The sequence below is a fragment of the Histomonas meleagridis genome (genome assembly GCF_020186115.1).
Source record: "Histomonas meleagridis strain 2922-C6/04-10x chromosome Unknown contig_51, whole genome shotgun sequence".
Taxonomy (NCBI): domain Eukaryota; phylum Parabasalia; order Tritrichomonadida; family Dientamoebidae; genus Histomonas; species Histomonas meleagridis.
Window position 1 is genome coordinate 1,670,346 of NW_027150894.1, and position 19,161 is coordinate 1,689,506.

At 29.3% G+C, this 19,161-nt stretch overlaps 6 protein-coding genes across 6 annotated transcripts; 4 read left to right on the forward strand and 2 right to left on the reverse strand.

Annotated features, from left to right (window-relative positions):
- Positions 1–1,047: 1,047 nt before the first annotated feature.
- GO595_007375 (Leucine-rich repeat-containing protein 23) lies at positions 1,048–2,172 on the reverse strand (the record flags this gene model as incomplete). The annotated part of the gene is made up of 1 exon (XM_067920832.1): positions 1,048–2,172. One exon carries the CDS (start codon positions 2,170–2,172, stop codon positions 1,048–1,050), a length of 1,125 nt encoding a protein of 374 aa, XP_067772894.1.
- A 1,787-nt stretch (positions 2,173–3,959) lies between these two features.
- On the forward strand, positions 3,960–4,991 carry GO595_007376 (la-related protein 1; the record flags this gene model as incomplete). Its single annotated transcript, XM_067920833.1, has 1 exon — positions 3,960–4,991. One exon carries the CDS (start codon positions 3,960–3,962, stop codon positions 4,989–4,991), a length of 1,032 nt encoding a protein of 343 aa, XP_067772895.1.
- A 372-nt stretch (positions 4,992–5,363) lies between these two features.
- Positions 5,364–6,827, forward strand: GO595_007377 (uncharacterized protein; the record flags this gene model as incomplete). Its single annotated transcript, XM_067920834.1, has 1 exon — positions 5,364–6,827. One exon carries the CDS (start codon positions 5,364–5,366, stop codon positions 6,825–6,827), a length of 1,464 nt encoding a protein of 487 aa, XP_067772896.1.
- Positions 6,828–7,013: 186 nt separating this feature from the next.
- On the forward strand, positions 7,014–8,255 carry GO595_007378 (uncharacterized protein; the record flags this gene model as incomplete). The annotated part of the gene is made up of 1 exon (XM_067920835.1): positions 7,014–8,255. The coding sequence occupies one exon, from the start codon at positions 7,014–7,016 to the stop codon at positions 8,253–8,255; it is 1,242 nt and encodes a 413-aa protein (XP_067772897.1).
- A 7,033-nt stretch (positions 8,256–15,288) lies between these two features.
- GO595_007379 (Thioredoxin family protein) lies at positions 15,289–15,639 on the reverse strand (the record flags this gene model as incomplete). The annotated part of the gene is made up of 1 exon (XM_067920836.1): positions 15,289–15,639. One exon carries the CDS (start codon positions 15,637–15,639, stop codon positions 15,289–15,291), a length of 351 nt encoding a protein of 116 aa, XP_067772898.1.
- Positions 15,640–18,185: 2,546 nt separating this feature from the next.
- On the forward strand, positions 18,186–18,863 carry GO595_007380 (protein phosphatase 2C; the record flags this gene model as incomplete). The annotated part of the gene is made up of 1 exon (XM_067920837.1): positions 18,186–18,863. The coding sequence occupies one exon, from the start codon at positions 18,186–18,188 to the stop codon at positions 18,861–18,863; it is 678 nt and encodes a 225-aa protein (XP_067772899.1).
- Positions 18,864–19,161: the final 298 nt, after the last annotated feature.

Consider the following 19,161-nt stretch of genomic DNA (forward strand, 5'->3'; position numbering starts at 1 on the left):
TATTTGTGTAATATCGGAAAAGTGGCAAAATTTGGGAGAAAAAACAGATACACAAATCGTTTAAGGGTAATGATTAAATGGAATTCCTAACAACATCGCCAAGAAACGACAGATGTCTTGTGTAAATAGTGGAAATGATCATTCAAATATTGACTTCAATTATGTTATATTAAAGGCAAAAATCTATTTCTGACAGTCACAAAAATGATACAAGCTTAGTGCCTTTGAACTTGCACCAACTAGGGAGTGGTTGGATGAGGCAAAACTGGACCGAAATTGAATTTTTTTGAATCCGCAGCTAAGCTTTGATTTACAAATTTATTGATAACTTTATTTTATATGAAAAAGTGAAATTTGGATGCCCTCAAAAGTGACTCCCTTGAAATTTTTCTAGGCACGATTTGAATGTTGTTTTTTGGCACTAATGTTAATCTTAAGTAAACAGAATTAGTAGTAGCTGAAGAACTTTAATATTAAAGTTTGTAATGTGGTGTTTATCATTAATATCAATTCCTTCTTGTTCAAGAAGTAATTTAACTATTTCTAAATAACCATTTGAAGATGCCGACATAAGTGCAGTTTCAAATTAATTAAAATAATTTCCAGATATTATTTTGATATAGATAATTATTAAAATAAATATTAAATAAAACAAATAAATATCTTTAGCATTAATATCAATTCCTTTTTGCAAGAAGTAATTTAACTATTTCTAAATAACCATTTGAAGATGCAAACATTAGTTCTGTCCAAAACAAATCAAATAATTTCCAAATATTATTTTGAAATCCAAAATTATTTAAACAAATTTTAAATAAGTCAAATAAATATCTTTAACATTAACATCAATTCCTTCTTGGTCAAGGAGTAATTTAACTATTTCTATATGACCTTTTTCAGATAATAAATGTACATTTATAATTGCAATAATTTAATTTTATTTTTTTTTTCTTCCTCAATACAAATAGTTTCTTTATTGATCCCATACCAAAAAAGTCTATTTAACACCAAATTTTAAAGTGCAAAACTAAGTGTATAAAACATTTATTAATTTTCATCTTCTTCCTCTTCTTCTTCACGTTTTCTTTCTCTTTCTTCCTCCTCTTCTGCGCGTCTTCTTTCCCTTTCTTCTTCCTCTTCTTCTCTTCTTCTTTCTTCTTCAATTCTTTTCCGCTCTTCTTCTTCAGCGATTTTCTCTTTTATGTATTCTTCTGCTTCTTCTCTTTCTTCTTTTGTTACTTCATCTTCATTTAAATATTCCAATTGCTTAAAGTTATATACAATGTTCAACCATGGCTCTTCTTCATTTTGCATCAAAGGATTTCCATCAACATTTAATTGTTTGAGATTTTCATACTTATCTTTGTCGTTAAGTATTTCTAAATCTTTAATTGTTTGAATGTTATTAACTGAAAGATTTAATTCTTGAAGATTTAAGAGTTCGCAATCAAATGAACTTAATTTCTTTATGGAGTTCTCAGAGAGATTCAGTTTTCGTAGCGAATTGAGATCTTTGAAGGTTTCGTTTTGGATGAATTTAATATGATTGGAATTAAGATAAAGACGTTTTAAGTTGAACAAACCACTAAACATTGTAGATTCGAGCTTTCTAAGATTGTTGGAACTTAGTTTTAACGTTTGAAGATTTGGAATTCCGGAAAATGCATTTGGTGAAATTGTCTTAATTCTATTGTCTGAAAGGTCAAGCTTGGTAAGAAGTGGAAATGGAAGAACTGGCAGAGAACGAATTCGGTTTCCATTAAGATTAATAGTTAAAAGATTGGAAATAGGTTTTGGAAATTCTGGTAAAAATTTAATATCGTTGTTATGTAAATCAATGTAAACAGCATCAGTCATATCGCTTAAAAAAGTTGCTTTTCTGAGTAAATTTGAGGATAAAGATATAAAACGAAGATGAGAATAATTTGAAAGAATTGATGCATCTTTAATTCCAGAATCGTTCATAACTAATTTTGTGTACGCATATTCCATATCATTAGGGGAATCAAGAATACCTAAATTAGGAATAAGAGTATTTTCATCAAGAATTTCTCCTTCAATGTCTTCCTCTTCAATTTTTTCTTCTTCCTCGATTTCTTCTTCCTCCTCCTCTTCCTCATTATTTTTTTCGTTATGAGTTTCTTCTTCAAAAGAGTATTCTTCTTCTTCCATCCTGAGTTGGCACTTTTAAAGACGAAATGAAAACATTAACATGAAACGAATAATATTAGGGAATTTTTCACAGAATTTTTTTAAGTTTAGCACTGCATAATAGCATATGTTTTGTAAAAAGTGATATATAAAATTTTATCTATCATAATTTTTAATTGAAAATTAATTCGTTAAATAATATTCAAAAATCGTAAAAAACTTTTATAATATAAAACTTTTTATTATTACTCTATTAAGAAAATTCAGGATTATCTCCCGAAATCAATAAAAATAAAAATAACATGCGAAAAGAAAAAACAAAAAATGTCCTGATGGGGAATCGAACCCCAATCACAGCCGTGTGAAAGCTGTATCCTAACCGTTAGAAGATCAAGACCAGTTCGAAAATATTCTTCAAGTCTGTAATTTAAATATAAAAATTTCTTGTCGAACTTCAAGGCAGCTAATTCAACATATAATAATTCGATTTCTCCTTAACCAGCTTCAATGTCTTGAAAGAAAAGACCATACCAATCCGTTAAAATCACAACGGTATGTTTTAAAATTATCAAAATCTAATGATTCCAATTTTATTTAATTATCGAATAAATGAATATCATTAAATATAAATGATGTAAATGAATATTTAATAAATGATATTTACTCACAATATGTTTTTCACATACAAAAAGAACCCAATAAGCAGTTGTTGCTAATAAACATTTATTTAAACGAAGAAAATTGATTACTAAATAATCCTAACTCATAACGAAACAAAAATACAATATGAAAAAACTGAATTTCATGTTTTCTTATATAACTTTTAAGTGGAACAAAAACGAAATTAATATTAATATTTAAACATGTTTAATATTTTTTGATCTAAATTAATCACTTACATCTGTATCAACTTTAACTAAAGAAGCACAATAAGGACGCAACCAGTTACTTTCAGGAATTGTACTTAAACCAACGCATTCAATATGAAACCATTGAAATGGACATGATTGATTATCACAATTTACCATATCTCCAATTCTTTGGCCTCTACATATGCAATAGACATCGTCAATTATTATACTTGGGCGTAAATGGATTTTCACCAACAATACATCCATCTCGAGCTTTTGGTTTTCTGTTAAGCGTATTTCTTTGATGATTTCTTCTTCGGCATTGTTTAATATTTCAACCAGAGATCTTGCGGCTTCAACTCTTTGAGCAGCAAAATCCAAAATTAATTGATACACAGCATCAAGGCCTTCAGTAGAAATAAAACCTTTGCTCTTTTCTGAATGTGTAGTTGAGGGTTTAATGATATTAGGATCAGAAATAGTTCTTGAAAGTTTTTGGCTGATTCACTCTTAGCTTCCATTCGTGAAATATAACTGTACCTACGCTCTATAAGAGTATGAAGCCTTTCGAGCCCTTGGAGTTAGAAACAAAAAACACCCCTTCAGAGCATGATCACCAAATTGACTATCTTTGTCAGGAAGATTTAACGTATTTGCAAAACAACTTGAATTATCTCCATCCTGATGTTTGCAAACATAGCATAGAGTTAGTGACTTATGTCATTGAATGTATTTTAATTCTGTTTTACATGGTACAAATCATTTTTGAGTGAGTAATCAATTTTTAAATTTAATCAGTGTATATTACAAACCCTTAGCAGTTCCTATGTGAAAAATGTCATAGGCTTGTGAGTGTTTTTAATGTAAAATCATTTTCATCCTCTTTTTTGATGTGCAAAAGAAATTATTGCCAATTTGTCCTCAAAAAAACGAAAACTAAATAAACGTTCTTTTCGAATGTCTGATTGGGACATTTTTGCTCCTATCCAAGCCAATCAACCAGACCAAAATGATGTTGATGGCACGGATGGAGTTTTTTTCAGGGATGATGATAATGAGCAAGAAACATTTATTTCACCTTTAAATGATCAATTTGATGAAACAGCAGTTCCTGCATCATTAAATCCAAGACTAATACGAAATAATGATGCAAACCAAGAAATTGTCTCCAATCATGTTACTTTTGAACCAGAGATTCATTCTTATTGTGAAAAAAAGATTCATATTAACAACGACATTCCGAACTTTAATAGAGGGAAAGGACGAAATCAACGTCAGCGACGTTTTCGCCGTGATATGAGCGACACAGCCGATGTATCAATTACCACCATTTCCCATGATCTATTAGAAAATGGGTTTAACAAAACCAAATATAACTCATTTCATAACTCTGCCATTTCCCAGCGTAAGCAAAATGGCATTGGGAAATCACCCGACATGAATTCATTATATTATTTCTGGTGTTATTATTTACGCAATCACTATGATGAAGCAATGTATAAAGAATTTTATACCATTGCAAAAGAAGACGCTGAACATGGAAGTCATTATGGCATTGAATGTTTTTTCAGGTTTTGTTCTTATGGACTTGAAACAAACTTCAATCCATCCGTGTTCAAAGATTTCCAACTCGAAGCACTTTGCGATTATAGAAATCGCAACTCCAAATATGGAATCGAGAAGCTTCGTGGCTTTCTCGAGAACCAAAAACTTGGAATCGAAATCAAAATGCTTCCAGAAGTTGAAGTTGTAATGAATCAATTCCCAACAATTGAATCATTTCAAACTGATAAAAAGATTAAGTCAAAAAGTATTCCAAAACAAAGTAATAACTTCTTGAAGGCAAATAATGGTAATCCAAGAGGTAGAGGAGGAAGACAGTTCGCACACAGAGGCCAACAAAAGAACATAAGAGGTGCAAGACAAGCAAACGAAAAGAAGACACAACCTTCTTCCGCTCCAAAGTTCGCATCGCATTTGGTTAGCTAAATCATCTTTATGAATTCATTTTTTGTGATTAAAAACAAATTAATCAATTTATAAATTCTGTGAAAAATTTATATTTATCATCAATATTGATAAGAATGTGGGAAAGTTTATTAAGTAAAGACCACATTATATTTATCAATGTTGATAGAATGTGTTCATACGCATTGACAAAATCGATTTTAAGAAATAACCATATAAATTACATGGTAAAATCTAGTTAAGGCTTTTGCCAAATTATCACATAATTCCAAATAGTTTTCGAATAAGGAAAACTGACATGACATGTTATGTGAATTAGGCCACCCCATTATTAGCTAATTAAACTCTCCCACAATAAAAATGTGGTCTTTACTTAATAAACTTGAAAAATTCATGGCACCAACAAACACAAATAATAACCTTACAGAATTCAAGAAATCTTGTGATGTTGTCTTGGAAAATATAATGGTTGATGATATAAATGATTCAATTACCTTTATTGGATTTCTTAACAATATTCAGGATTATTTAACACAAGAGCTTGAATATGAAGACGTTCCATGTATGGCTTATTTTTTGAATGAATCCATTCTTCAAAAAATTGTTGACTTGGTTAACAAAGATCTTCCACCAGCTCATGTTGAGCCTCTTTTTTCATTCTTTATGGCTTTTGTTACCACAGGTCTTAACAAATATTTTGCTCAAATTCACATTCATCGTCCGTTCACACAATTATTATCAAAGCTTGAAACGATTTACTTGATTGATGGTGCTAAAACAAGTCGTTTTGCAGTTGAACTTTGGAATAAATTGAAAGTTAAACCAGTTTATTTAGAAATGATGACAGATGGTCATTCATATCCACTTATTGACTTTTTCTGCACTTCAGCACTTATCCCCGAAAAAGAACACAACTATGCTCGTGACATTATTTTGTCTATAATGTTTCCATCTGAAGATTCACTTCCAGATATATTCCCGAAATATATTGAAGAGAAATTCTATCCTCAAATTTCTGATTTTATCATAGCAACAATTCAATGTGTTACTACCATCCAATTCAAAGGATCTCTTACGTCACTTTTAAGTTGGGTTGATCAACTTCTTCAACTCGCCAAATCATTTGATAGCTGGAAGGTCATTCAAGAAATACTTAAGCTTTCTGCTTCACAACAGATGCTTGGTTTCTCTTTTCTTCTTTCATATTTTTCAGCTCCTGTCATTCATGAAAAAGTGCTTGAAATTTCGGTTTCTAAAGAAGTGCTTCAAACCGTCGCAGAATGTCTCAATTCTAATGACGATACGTCTCAAATTTCTGGCTTAGTTTTCTTGAAGACGTTATTAACTTGTGATTGTGACTTTTCATTTTTACTTCCGCCAAAGCCCACGGAAGCTTGTGACGTGTTATCCAATCTACCTGTTGAATGGTTGATACAATGCGATGGTTCAACATCAATGGAATCATATCAAAGTGACGCAGTTTCACGCGTTTTGTTCTTTGATGGGATCAGAAAAGACGGAAACAACAAAGAACTTTTTGAACAAATTTTGGGGTTATTGAAACGGTTTAATTCAATTTCGTTAACGGTCTGCTTATCGGTAACCCAATTAATAACTGAATTTGTGTCAATTGCTCCTGATTTAATTTCAAAGGATTTGGTTGACGCATACGCAGTTGCAATAAAACAGTACGCAAATGTGCCGTTTTTCGAAATGCCAAATGAAAAATCATCTGATTGCCCTGAAGTAAGAGCTGCAATACTGGCAGAATTCGGAAAGGAAATACATACAACTTTTATTGCGTATGAAAAAATTCGATCTGCTTCTTCTTCTATCAGTCAAATTGAATTTGATTAAAAGTATTTATCATTAAATTTTAAAGTTTTTTCGATAACAATTTGACAATTTGAAACCTTTTGGATCCTTTTTACAGAGATATAATGAATGAAATAAATATTTTTAGAATTGTGATATATCATCATAATCGTTCAAAAGGGCACCCCGCCTGTTAACGGTTCGAAGTCGTTTAATCTTCTGCAATTAATGAATCAACCTTTGTTTGGTCAAGGCAACCAATTTTTCAAAACAACAAGCACAAGTAATCCATCTTCCACAACATCATCATCAACAAGTACAAGTAATCCATTTTCCACAACATCATCATCAACAAGCACAAGTAATCCATTTTCCACAACAACATCATCAACAAGCACAAGTAATCCATTTTCCACAACAACATCATCAACAAACACAAGTAATCCATTTTCCACAGCATCATCATCAACAAGTGCTACAAGTAATCCACCTTCCACAGAACAATCAAAAAGTACTTTAGGCTCTGGACTTTTCACAAACACACAATCGGTTCAACCGCAAAAAGTAAAGCGAGTGTGCCCAAATGAAATTATGGATTTTATTTCTCATAAAACAGATGACCTCAAACCCCCCTTCGTTCGTGATGAGGTAATAATGTGGAGTGTTATTCTAGAAAAATCGCAAAACAATGAAAAAATTGAAAAACTAGAATATGAATTCCCACCAGCAGTTACCAAACCTACAGAGCAAAAGCAAACCACTGTCGGATTCCAATCTTCAACCACAAAACAGGCACAACCTGAACAAAAAATTCAAGTTAAATATGAGAATTCTTTTGATGCAGTTTCCCAAGAACCAGCACCAATTCTTACATCTGCTCCATATTTCCTTCCGACAGAAAAGGTTGGTAGCAAAAAGAAAAGTAGTCTTGATTTTTCTCATTTTGTATCACACAAAACAACAAAGCCCATTCAACACAAAGAAAACTTCAGCAATTTGTTCCTTCCTCAAGTTTCTCCTGTTTTGGACTCTTCAATTGAAAGTACAAGCGACATAAATGAGTGGGAACCACTTCGTATTACACCAGAGCAAATTAAATTTGTTAGCGAAATCAAATTTGATGCGGCGGTTAATGTCACCGATACAAATTTGCCGCCAAATCATTTGAAATGTTATAATGATGAAGGCGAAATATACTTTTTACATATACAAAATATACCTGATAGTACTCTTAAACAAAATGTTGATATATCAACACATTTCATAAGTGTTTCAGATGAGTTGAAAAATCAATTGGGACCGGCAATTATAACAATAAATAAAATGAAACTTGAATTGGAAGAAGATCCAGAAAGCTACTTGCAAAGGAAATGCCAAGAAATGAAATTGGATTTCATATCATTCCAAAAGGAAACGGAAAATTTTTCCTTCTTCGCTTGTGACTTTGAAAATGTTCCTTTTCAATTTTAAATGTAATAGAAATTTAATGAAATAAAAAAATTAATTATAAATTTGCATTTTGATATCATGTACATAGAAGCAAAAGTAAAAATGGTTCGTCAACACAATCACATCGAAAGGTGTTTTTAAAGTTTTTTAATTCAGAAAGGCGTCTTTTCTGATCACTTAAATTTCGCATAAGATATGCAGAGGAGTGCAATCTTCCCATTTCTATTTTAAAAGCCTTTAAAATCTAAAAGTAAATTAAATGTACATTGTATAACAATAAACAGAGAGGAATAAAAGAATCTTCTGATCAATTTTGCAAAATAATTATTTTAAAATTACAAAAAATTGTATTCGATATGATCGATTTCGAAAGAAATTGGTAACTTTTATTAACGTTCATCATATAGTTCGAAGCATCGTTTTAGAATTTCCTCTTTATTTCTGGAAGGAAGCAATTGATGAATTTTTTCAAAATCACCTTGATAGTTATAATAATATAATTTTGCAAATTTTTTTGAAATTCTCAGAATATCTTCTTGCTTTGGGCTTGAGGATTGAGAGCGACCCCATTTCCTGAATCATCCCTCCAGCGAACGTATTATGGCTTGTTGGTTTGTAGAATTGATCGATATGAGATTGTTTTAATTTTTTGATTTGGGCCTTCTGACGACCCATTATTCTTTGGTTATTATTTTTTTTTCCCTTTTTTGTTTGTTTAATTGCTTGGCATGTCTAGCAGCAGATGGATCTTTTGGAATCCCAAAAAAAGTGCGCGGTGAAATGTGATGTGAAATACCGGAAATAATGATATTGATTGATCGGAAGATTCAAGAGAATGATACTCAAAATTGATCAGAAGATTAAAGTTTTCGCTTACAAGGAGGATAAAGCAAATACGATAATTTATTTTGGACATATTAATTTTTACTTCAAAATAAAATTCATCGATTTATCCTTTTTGGAACATGATATGTTTCAAACTTTGAGAAAAATTGCTTTACCGCATGATTCATTGGATTTTTTTAGTATCAACCCCTATGGACACTATTTTTATCGATATTGGATTAAATTATGTTCAAATATTCGAAAAAATGACTTAATTTTTTTCGAAATTGCTTAAAATAATAAAATTATATTTCTTTAAAAGACTGCTCATAAATCTATATATTATTTACCATTATATTGAAAATAGTATCAATAATTCAAAAAATATGTATAATATTATATTTCATAAATAATTTCGATCAAATCAGAAAAATCCTATCGTCTGACATTGTCCTCTTCTAGATATGCTCATGGATTTCGTCCATAATTTATCTAAAAGTGCTTACATTAAGACAAGATGATTTTTTGAATTGAATTTTTTTATACAATTTTGATCAATGCGAAACGACAATTATCACACACTTTATTTCATTTTAATATTATATGATACAAAACGACACTTATTTTATTCAATGTTATTAATTTAATTTCACTTGGCGTAAAGAGTCACTCAATGAAAAAAATTTGAAAGCATAAACGATACAATATCGTTTCTATCGTTATGTAAAATCTACAAAAAGTCGAGTGAAAAAAAATGAATGATCAATAATCGTGAGCACGTTAAAAATGTCACTTTTTAGGGGTTTCCGACAAAATTTTACCCAAAATCTCTGATCGGATAAAAGAAAAAAAAATGACCAATGACCAAAAGGGTAGATGGTACGATTAAATACAAATATTTTGTATTCTGGGACTAAAAATAATATAGTGTACTCAATAGATTTCCATTAAACATTAAGAGTAAATAATACTATGAATAATAATCAATTATTTGTTGTCATGAATTTTTCATATTGTTTTTCACAAAAATTATCATCAAATTACCCTTGTCTCGCCCAAATTCGTAATTTTTTATATCAGAAAAATTGATAGCATTGAGATATTATAGAAAATTGAATTGTGTTATAATTTTTGGCGCCAGTATTGGCGGGACCGATGGTAGCGAAAAATTCACTGAAACTGCTCATGATTATATCAAATTCATGTGAGAACCGTTGTTGATGCATAATCAGTTCATTATCCTCATGTTGACCTATCATTACGCTACTCCTGGACCACCGGGGGATCAGTGGCAGGGCTGAGAATGGATCGCCGGCACATTCACGCTACAGCTGTATTGCTACGTCAGGTAGGTCAACAATAACAAATTTGTATACAGTAAAACATCAGTTAACATCTCAGATAAGGATCTCAGCATTGCATCTCAACGAAACATCTCAACAAAACATCAGTGAACATCTCAAATGAACAAAAAAATAATAAATATTGAAAATGTTTTTTAGCTTTTGTTATTGATAAATTTTTCTATTTCTTCACAATATGTGAATTTTTCTTAATATAAAAAGAGCATTTTGGTGATAATGATACGATTCACCTGGTTTTGGCAAAAAATCTCAACATTTCACTTCACTTTATCCCTCCAGGAATGACCAATGAATTTCAGCCACTCGATAGGAAGATCTTCGGCATTGTGAAGGCACATGCCAAAAAATTTTATCGGAAACGCGTAAAAAACGGGCTTGGCAACATCACAAAAAGTGGAGCGTGCCAAGATATGATTCAAGCCTGGGATCTTATAAAGGAATCTTCGGTTTTGGATTCATGGAATATCTATGATGCATGGCATATTGAATAAAAATCATCTTAAGTTGATTTTTTAATTTTTTCGAAATTATCGATAATTGTCAAAAAAAACAAAATTTATAATAACTTTATATTTATATGGTATTTGATATTTCAATAACGACGAAGGGGTATGCGTTTCAAAACATTAATTATGTGGCTTAAAATAATTTCGATGCATCGATCAAATATTTTTTCCATTCGAAATTTTAAATAATACATATTGAATTACTTATGATGTAGTTTCTATTTTCCATAATAAATTATATAAATATCAATTCTTTGCATGAAATTTTTAATAAAACTTGAGCGTTAACTTCAAAAGTGATTAAATTTTGAATGCAAAAAAAAAGTTTTTAAATTAATGATACATTTGAGTTCAGCTCCAGAAATAAAATAAAATGTTGGAAGGATAAATATTTTATATGATTTTAATGTATAAAATATCGAATATGTGCAAAATTAAATATCGTCATTTTTCAAAGATATTAATATAATCATGAAGTGTGTACAAAATTAATAATTTTTTATATTTAGAATTGATTTAAAATATCAATTACATATTGCATTAAACGAATTTTTAGTGTCATTATATGACATTCAATTGCATTCAATATTTCTGTATTTTGTACGTTAGACCCTCACCACCTTTCAAAAAAATTACGAATTTGGGCGAGACAAGGGTATATGAAAATCATACAATGAAATATGATATAAAATATTCGATTTATCAAATTTAATGCATTAATAATAATATATGAAAACAAAATGAATTTAGGAAATGTTTATTTCAATATTTAAATATTTCCTCTTTTATCCTTGTGAATCTTTTAATTTTTATTATGTCGTCACATTTATGATGTTGAATTTTGTCTGCAAATAATCGAATAATTTCTGCATTTTTCTTTTCTGATGCTATCATAAGCGCTGTTTTATATGTTTATAAGTAATTCCAAATGTTTATATGAAATTTTATATTTTTTTAAAATATTTTAAATAAAACAAAAAAATATCTTTAGCATTGATATCAATATTCTCTTGTTCAAGAAGTAATTTAACGATTTCTGTATAACCATATTTAGATGCATTCATAAGTACTGTCATATAAAATTTAAATAATTTCCAAATATTATTTTGAAATTCTAAATTATTAAAATAAATATTAAATAAAACAAATAAATATCTTTAGTATTAATATCAATTCCCTCTTGTTCAAGAAGTAATTTAACTGTTTCTGTATGACCATTTCTAGATGCAAATATAAGTGCTGTATCAAATAATTCAAATAATTTCCAAATATTATTTTGAAATATAAAATTATTAAAATAAATATTAAATAAAACAAATAAATATTTTTAGCATTAATATCAATTCCTTTTTGCTCAAGAAGTAATTTAACTATTTCTGTATAACCTTTTGAAGATGCAAATATAAGTGCTGTCCAAAATATTTTGAATAATTTCCAAATATTATTTTGAAATATAAAATTATTATAATAAATTATAAATAAAACAAATAAATATCGTTAGCATTAATATCAATTCCTTCTTGATCAAGAAGTAATTTAACTATTTCTATATGACCATTTGAAGATGCAGATATAAGTGCTGTCCAAAATATTTTGAATAATTTCCAAATATTATGTTGAAATTTAAAATTATTAAAATAAATTTCATTTTTAGCATTAATATCAATTCCTTCTTTTTCAAGAAGTAATTTAACTATTTCTGTATAACCATTTTTTGAAGCATTTGTTAGTGCTAAAAATATTTAAAAAAAAATTTAAAAATTTTTATGAAACGATAAAATATTTTAATAAAAATCTAATGAAATAAGCAAACAATCTTGCTAAAATCAATGTATCTATTGTTAATTAAATAGTTATAAAGTTCCACATTTCCAGAAAAACCCGAAAAAAAAAAAAAATCAATAGGAATATGATTGCTTTCGAGAAAATATTGAGTAATATATAAATTCCCTGTTATGATTGAAGCAATGAGAATATTTTCATTTATTTTCATTCCTTCTTTAAGTAAAAATGATAAAAGTTCATAATTATCATGTAAAACACATTTTGCTCCTAATTCTTCTAAATTCTTAATTTCTTTTAACTTATTATCATAAAAATATTTAAAGATATCATTTCGATAAAATTCTATCGCTGCTTCATATGCATCTTCAAATGTTGAATGATTTTGTTCACATAAATGAATTATTTCTTCATTTCCACCTGCAACTGCATATTTACCTGTATTATCTAATTTTGCTCCATTCATAAGTAAATATTTAAAACATTTAATTGAAAAAAAAAATGCTGCATAATCAATTAATGTAACATTTTTATGATTAATAAATGAATATCTTTCATAAAGTGATGGCTCAATTGTTTGATTCAAATCGAAGTTTGCTTGTGATGATATTTCTTGAAGTTTTTCTATTTCATCATTCCGAATTATTTTCGCAATTTCATTCTGTTTATTCCTTCTTTAACATATTTCTGATGAAGTTCCCAATTATTCGCTTTAAGTTTTTCAAGGTTTTTGGAGAAATATTCAGAAAATTGATAACAATAATTTAAAACGAAATGTGCTTTAAAATGTGAAAAAAATAAATTTTTCATATTTATAGTAATCGATGAGTTAATTAAACCTTTTTCTATCAACTTTTCGATAAGATAATTGGATTCTTGTGAGTTATTTTTCCGAAGGAATTGAGAAAAGATGTCAATTATTTTAACTTGATTTTTATTTACATCTCGTTCAATTATATTCAAAAACTCAATAATTATATCTATATTTTTCAGTCTTGTTATAAACAAAGTGTAAATGAAACGGCAGATGATCAAGTTGAATGAATACGTTCGTGAATTATCATAAAATTTGCGTAATGAAGAAACAGATGTATCAAGATTGTTTGTATTTATGTTATAAATTATTTCTGTAAGTGCAATTAAGTCTGGAAAAGAATTTATCTTTGATGTGCTCATTCCAATGCTGTTAAATGACGCTGGAAAAATTTTCATGGACATGTGATATGAATTTTTATATAAAAAATTAATAAATAAAAACATAGAATGAACTTCATGATGTAATCCATTCACATCTTTAATTTTATTTGGAATACTCAAATTTTCATTATTCATTAAAACTTTATTATCTTTCTGCCATCCCAAAGGCAGCTCATCATTTATCTCATATACTTGAAGTTTTTCATTAAAAAATATTTCATTATTCAACCAAAACGCATCCATCTTGCCCAAATCTTTTTATGAAAATCTTCTTAATCTTCTCTTATCCCTTTCCGAAGGAAGCAAAACCTAATTCAAAAAGTTGAAAATCCAATTTTTTTCAAATAAAAATGACGGTTGAAAACCGCTACAAATGATCAAGGAAGACAAGAAATGGAAGAAAATTATATATCAATATTGATTTATTCTAGAATATGTAAAATTGATCATTATGAACTACGAATATTTTCTGTTGCAGATTATAATATATTTGAAATCTGAATTAAAGACATGAATCAAAAATTACACATAATTTGAAATGAATAGCATAAAATAAGATTTTAATTATGGGTTTTTTGCTATCGGCAAAAAACATATCCTAGGTCAAAAAAGAATCATAGTAAATTTACTATTCATGAATTAAATCGATAACGTTATCGGAACAAAAATCATTCACTCAGTTGAAAAGAAAAAAGGCAATAAAAGGAGGGTTTTGTCTTATAACATAAGTATCGGGAAAAGATTAATACACAGGATGACTAATAATTTTTCAATTGATTATAAATTATCATACGAAGGGGGAAAAAGTACCGTTGAAAAAATTCAATAATAAAAAAACTGTTACTATATTTAAAAAAGTTATTGTGAGAAAGTACCAATATATGGCCGAATATGCATTCACATATCGAAAATAACTTATATACGACAATTACATGAATATATTTGAAATTTTTTGAGTTTATTAATATTTTCGATAGATTTGAAAAGAATTTAATATCAAGATTATATATAATCAAATAAAATAATTAATATTTCATTGTTTCCCAAATAATTTCTGAAATTTTAATTTCTTAATATATCAAGATATAATTCTTATTTTTTTATTAATCATAGATGTAAATATGTATATATATTATATATCCATAATATCAAGATCGTAGGATGATCGCTATATACGATGGGTGAAAATCGCAAGTCGAGTTTAATATATAGTATTAAAAAGTATTTTATTCATAATTTTCGATGAGACATCGATGTCAAATTGTACATTTTGGAAAATGAAATAACATCACCATGGGGTACGAAAAGATTAAAGTTAAATGAGCTAATGTAACAAAAAGTAACTTTAGTTTTTTTATTTAATTTTTTAATGATATTTTTTTATTTGTTTGCAGCAATTTTTTCTTTGATTTGTGGAATTGCGGCACCAATTACATTTGTAACTTCTATTGGTTTGCCATCTTCATTTTTGCCTTTGAAAAATTTTGTATTAGGAACAGATGTGATATCATAAGCAGCTGCAATTTCAGGCGCCTCGTTGACTTCTACATTCATAAAGTGTACTGTTGGGTTGTCGCGTGCAAGGCTTGGTAAAATTTGACGAACACGACGGCATGGCATGCAGGTCGTTGAACCAAATTTAACAACAACAAGGCCATCATGGCTAGTAATTTCTTTGTTTAATTCTTCAAGAGAACCTGAGAAATCTTGGAGATTTGATGGATTGCTCATCAAAAAAATGAAATTTTTAACGTATATTGAATTTTCAGAAATTATTTTATTTACTCAGGCCAACTATCGAAACCTCATAAATTTTGAGTAAAACGATAACGCTAAAATCGGTCACTTGAGCGCGTGTGTCCAAATTAGCTGAAAAAGTTGACATTTGAATTAATGCTACTAATCGGCCAATTAAATGTTCAATATTCAATAATTTACATTAAACAAAGATAAGAAACTAAAATATTTATGATACAAAACTTACACTTATCCAAGTAAAATAAATAAATTTTGATGTTATATTTATTATTGAATTTTATATCTAATTTAAATTTCTTCTGAACAACCCTCAACATCCTACACATCGCCGGTTCGATATTGTGAGAAATTTGATCGTATTTTAAGTTCCAGTGAATAAGGTGGCACTTTCCATAAACCAGGGAAACATAGATTGAAATTTGCACGATTTTTTTGGTGTTCAGTTTCTTGAATCGTTGTAAAAATGAAGAATACAAATCGAAGCAGTTTTCTAGAATTTGCTGAAATGCTTTAATATCTCAAATGTTATATTTGGATTTGTCTTTTTACTTAACTTAAGCAAGCCTTAGAATCTTAGATTTGGTCAAACCCATTTTTGTTGAGGACACCAATTAATATTGGTTGAAATTTTTCCATTTTTACGTAACCCTATTATTTGTGTTTTAATGTGTCTTTAAAGTTATAGCTGACTAATGAAATGCAATTGTCACTTTTTCATTTTTATTCAATTCTGTCAAAAATCAATGGGGCAAAACGAATCACTCCCCATTCTGACAGAAAATCTTTTAAGCATTAGTATACCAAATGGAAATTTAACTGAAATACCCTATTTTATTCCACCAGAAAATTCAATAAATTCTATTGATGTACCATATAATCAAATCAAAAAATTTCCGTTATCTCTTCCCAATCTAAAAGTATTAGACATATCAAATAACAACCTATCACAAGTTGATTTTGATGATGTTCAATTTTCTTTTGATTCTCTTGAAATACTTAACTTATCTAATAATGGATTTTCAAAAATTCCGCAACAACTTAAAGAAATGAAATCAATCAAAAATCTTAATCTTGAACATAACGAATTAACAGAAGAAACTTCGGATTTTTCATCATTATCCAAACTTCAAATATTAAATTTGTTTTTAAATCGTTTTACAAATTTCCCAAATTTTCCAGACTCTCTTGAGGTTCTTAACATAGGTTTTAATTCAATTCGATCAATATCTTTTTTCTTACCAAAGATAAGTGAATTAAGGTTATCTGGTAATGAGATCACAGAAGTTTCTGAAGACTGTTTTTTCCCATCCCTTAAGCTCCTTGATCTCTCTCTTAATCGTCTTGTCGAGTTTCCCAATCTTATGAAGATATCTCCAAATATCGAAGAATTTTATTGTTCATATAATTTTCTTGAAACAACACCAACAGAAATTCCTTTATCCATAGTTACTTTAGATTTATCACACAACATATTAACTGAGTTATCAATTGATTTCACAAATCATCAAAATCTTCTAAAACTTGATATCTCAAACAACAGAATTCAAACAGTCCCGCAACTTCCAGCTAACATTGAAAGCTTCAGTGCCCAGTTTAACGCGATTAGTTCCATTACCACTCCGACTTTCACAAAACCCATAATTCTGAACTTTACATCGAATGAATTCACTTCTATTCCCAACTTAAAGCAATGTCAGTCACATTTTCTCTTTATGAAAGATAACAAGATTAACAAAATTGATATTGAAAACATCAGCTTAAGTACTCAACAATTAGTGTTAACAAATAATCGTATCAATGAAATTCCTGAAACAATTTCATTACTTAATAGTTTAAAAGTATTAAATCTTACGCTAAATCGTATTACGTCATTACCAAGTTCTATATCATCATTAAAACTAAACACATTAATAATCTGCGAAAATAATATTTCAGATTTACCTGAATTACCAACAACACTAACGACGTTAATAGCCTTTAAATGTAATTTTGGTGAAATTCCAGAATCTGTTTACAAAGTTCCACGTCTGAATTTTATTGACTTTTCTTGTAACCACATTTCAACATTGGCAACATTACCAAAAGTGACACAAATTTCATTATCTTCGAATGATCTTAAGGAAATACCATCTATTCCCGATAGTATCTCTATTCTCAACTTATCATTTAATCGAATAAAAAAATTTATATTAACGAATGGCAAATATTTACAAGAATTAGACTTATCGCATAACCAATTAAAGAAATTCAAAACTACAAAATTAACGTTTTTGAGCACGTTAAATTTATCACATAATCCATTGAAATCGAAATTGCATTTCAGTAATTTTCCGGTTTTGACAACGATAGACATCACCAAAACGAACATTTCAAGTCCGAAGCATCCTATCCCATTGAATATCATTGAATTCATCACATCGAATCCTCAAATTGTCAAACAAAACCCACAAAATAAGTCGATAAGTTTATACAGCTGTGAGAATGTCGGCTACTCCGAAATGAAAGGATTTCGTCCCACGATGGAAGACACCATTGTCGTAAGGCGTAACATCCTTCCTGGGATTGATATCTTTTCTGTTATTGATGGGCATGGCGGCCAAGAGTCTGCGCATCTTGCGTCATATTACATTCCGTTGTTATTTCTTTCATTGACCAACAAGTCAATCAGCGGATTCTCGTCGATGGTTAAAGACTTGGACATCATATTACATCAGAACGATGTTAAAGATGGCGCCGTATTAGTGTTTACATTAATAAGTCAAAATGAAATCGGATGTGCGCATCTCGGCGACGCGCGTGCGATTGTTGTCCGGAAAGACGGAAACATAATCCCTTTGACTATCGACCATAAAGCGACGGAAAGAACTGAAATCGATTTGGTGAAAGAAAATCGATCGTACATCGAAAGCAAAAGGACTGCCGGAATATTGGCTATCTCGAGAGCAATCGGAGACTTCCGTGTGCCCGGCGTAACAAGGACACCGGACATGACAAGCTACAACAGACAGAAGAACGACTTCAGACTCGTGCTGGGATGCGACGGACTGTTCGATGTGGTCAGCAACGAGGAAATAGGAATCATCGTAAGGGATAACGCGGATGTGGATTTCGCGGCGTTCTTGCTGAGAAATACGGCATTCGCAAGAGGGAGCATGGATAACATTAGCGTGATCGTGGTAGATATAGAAAAAAATTAATGTTTGATGATAAATTTTAAGAAATAAAATTTTAAATATGTATTAAATTAGATTTTTGGTCGTAAATTCATATGTTTGTTCAGATAAATGGAAACTTATGTCATTTTTGATATGGATCAGATTCCAAATTTACATACGTGTGTACTGATGATGAAATATCAAGCAAATTTTTTATTTATGGTTACAATGCAAAGACGGTGATGGCGTTTTCGTAGGGCATTGTTTATATTTATAGGTTAATGGATATTCCAATATATCGCCAAATGTTACAAAATCAAACATCAACATAATATTTACA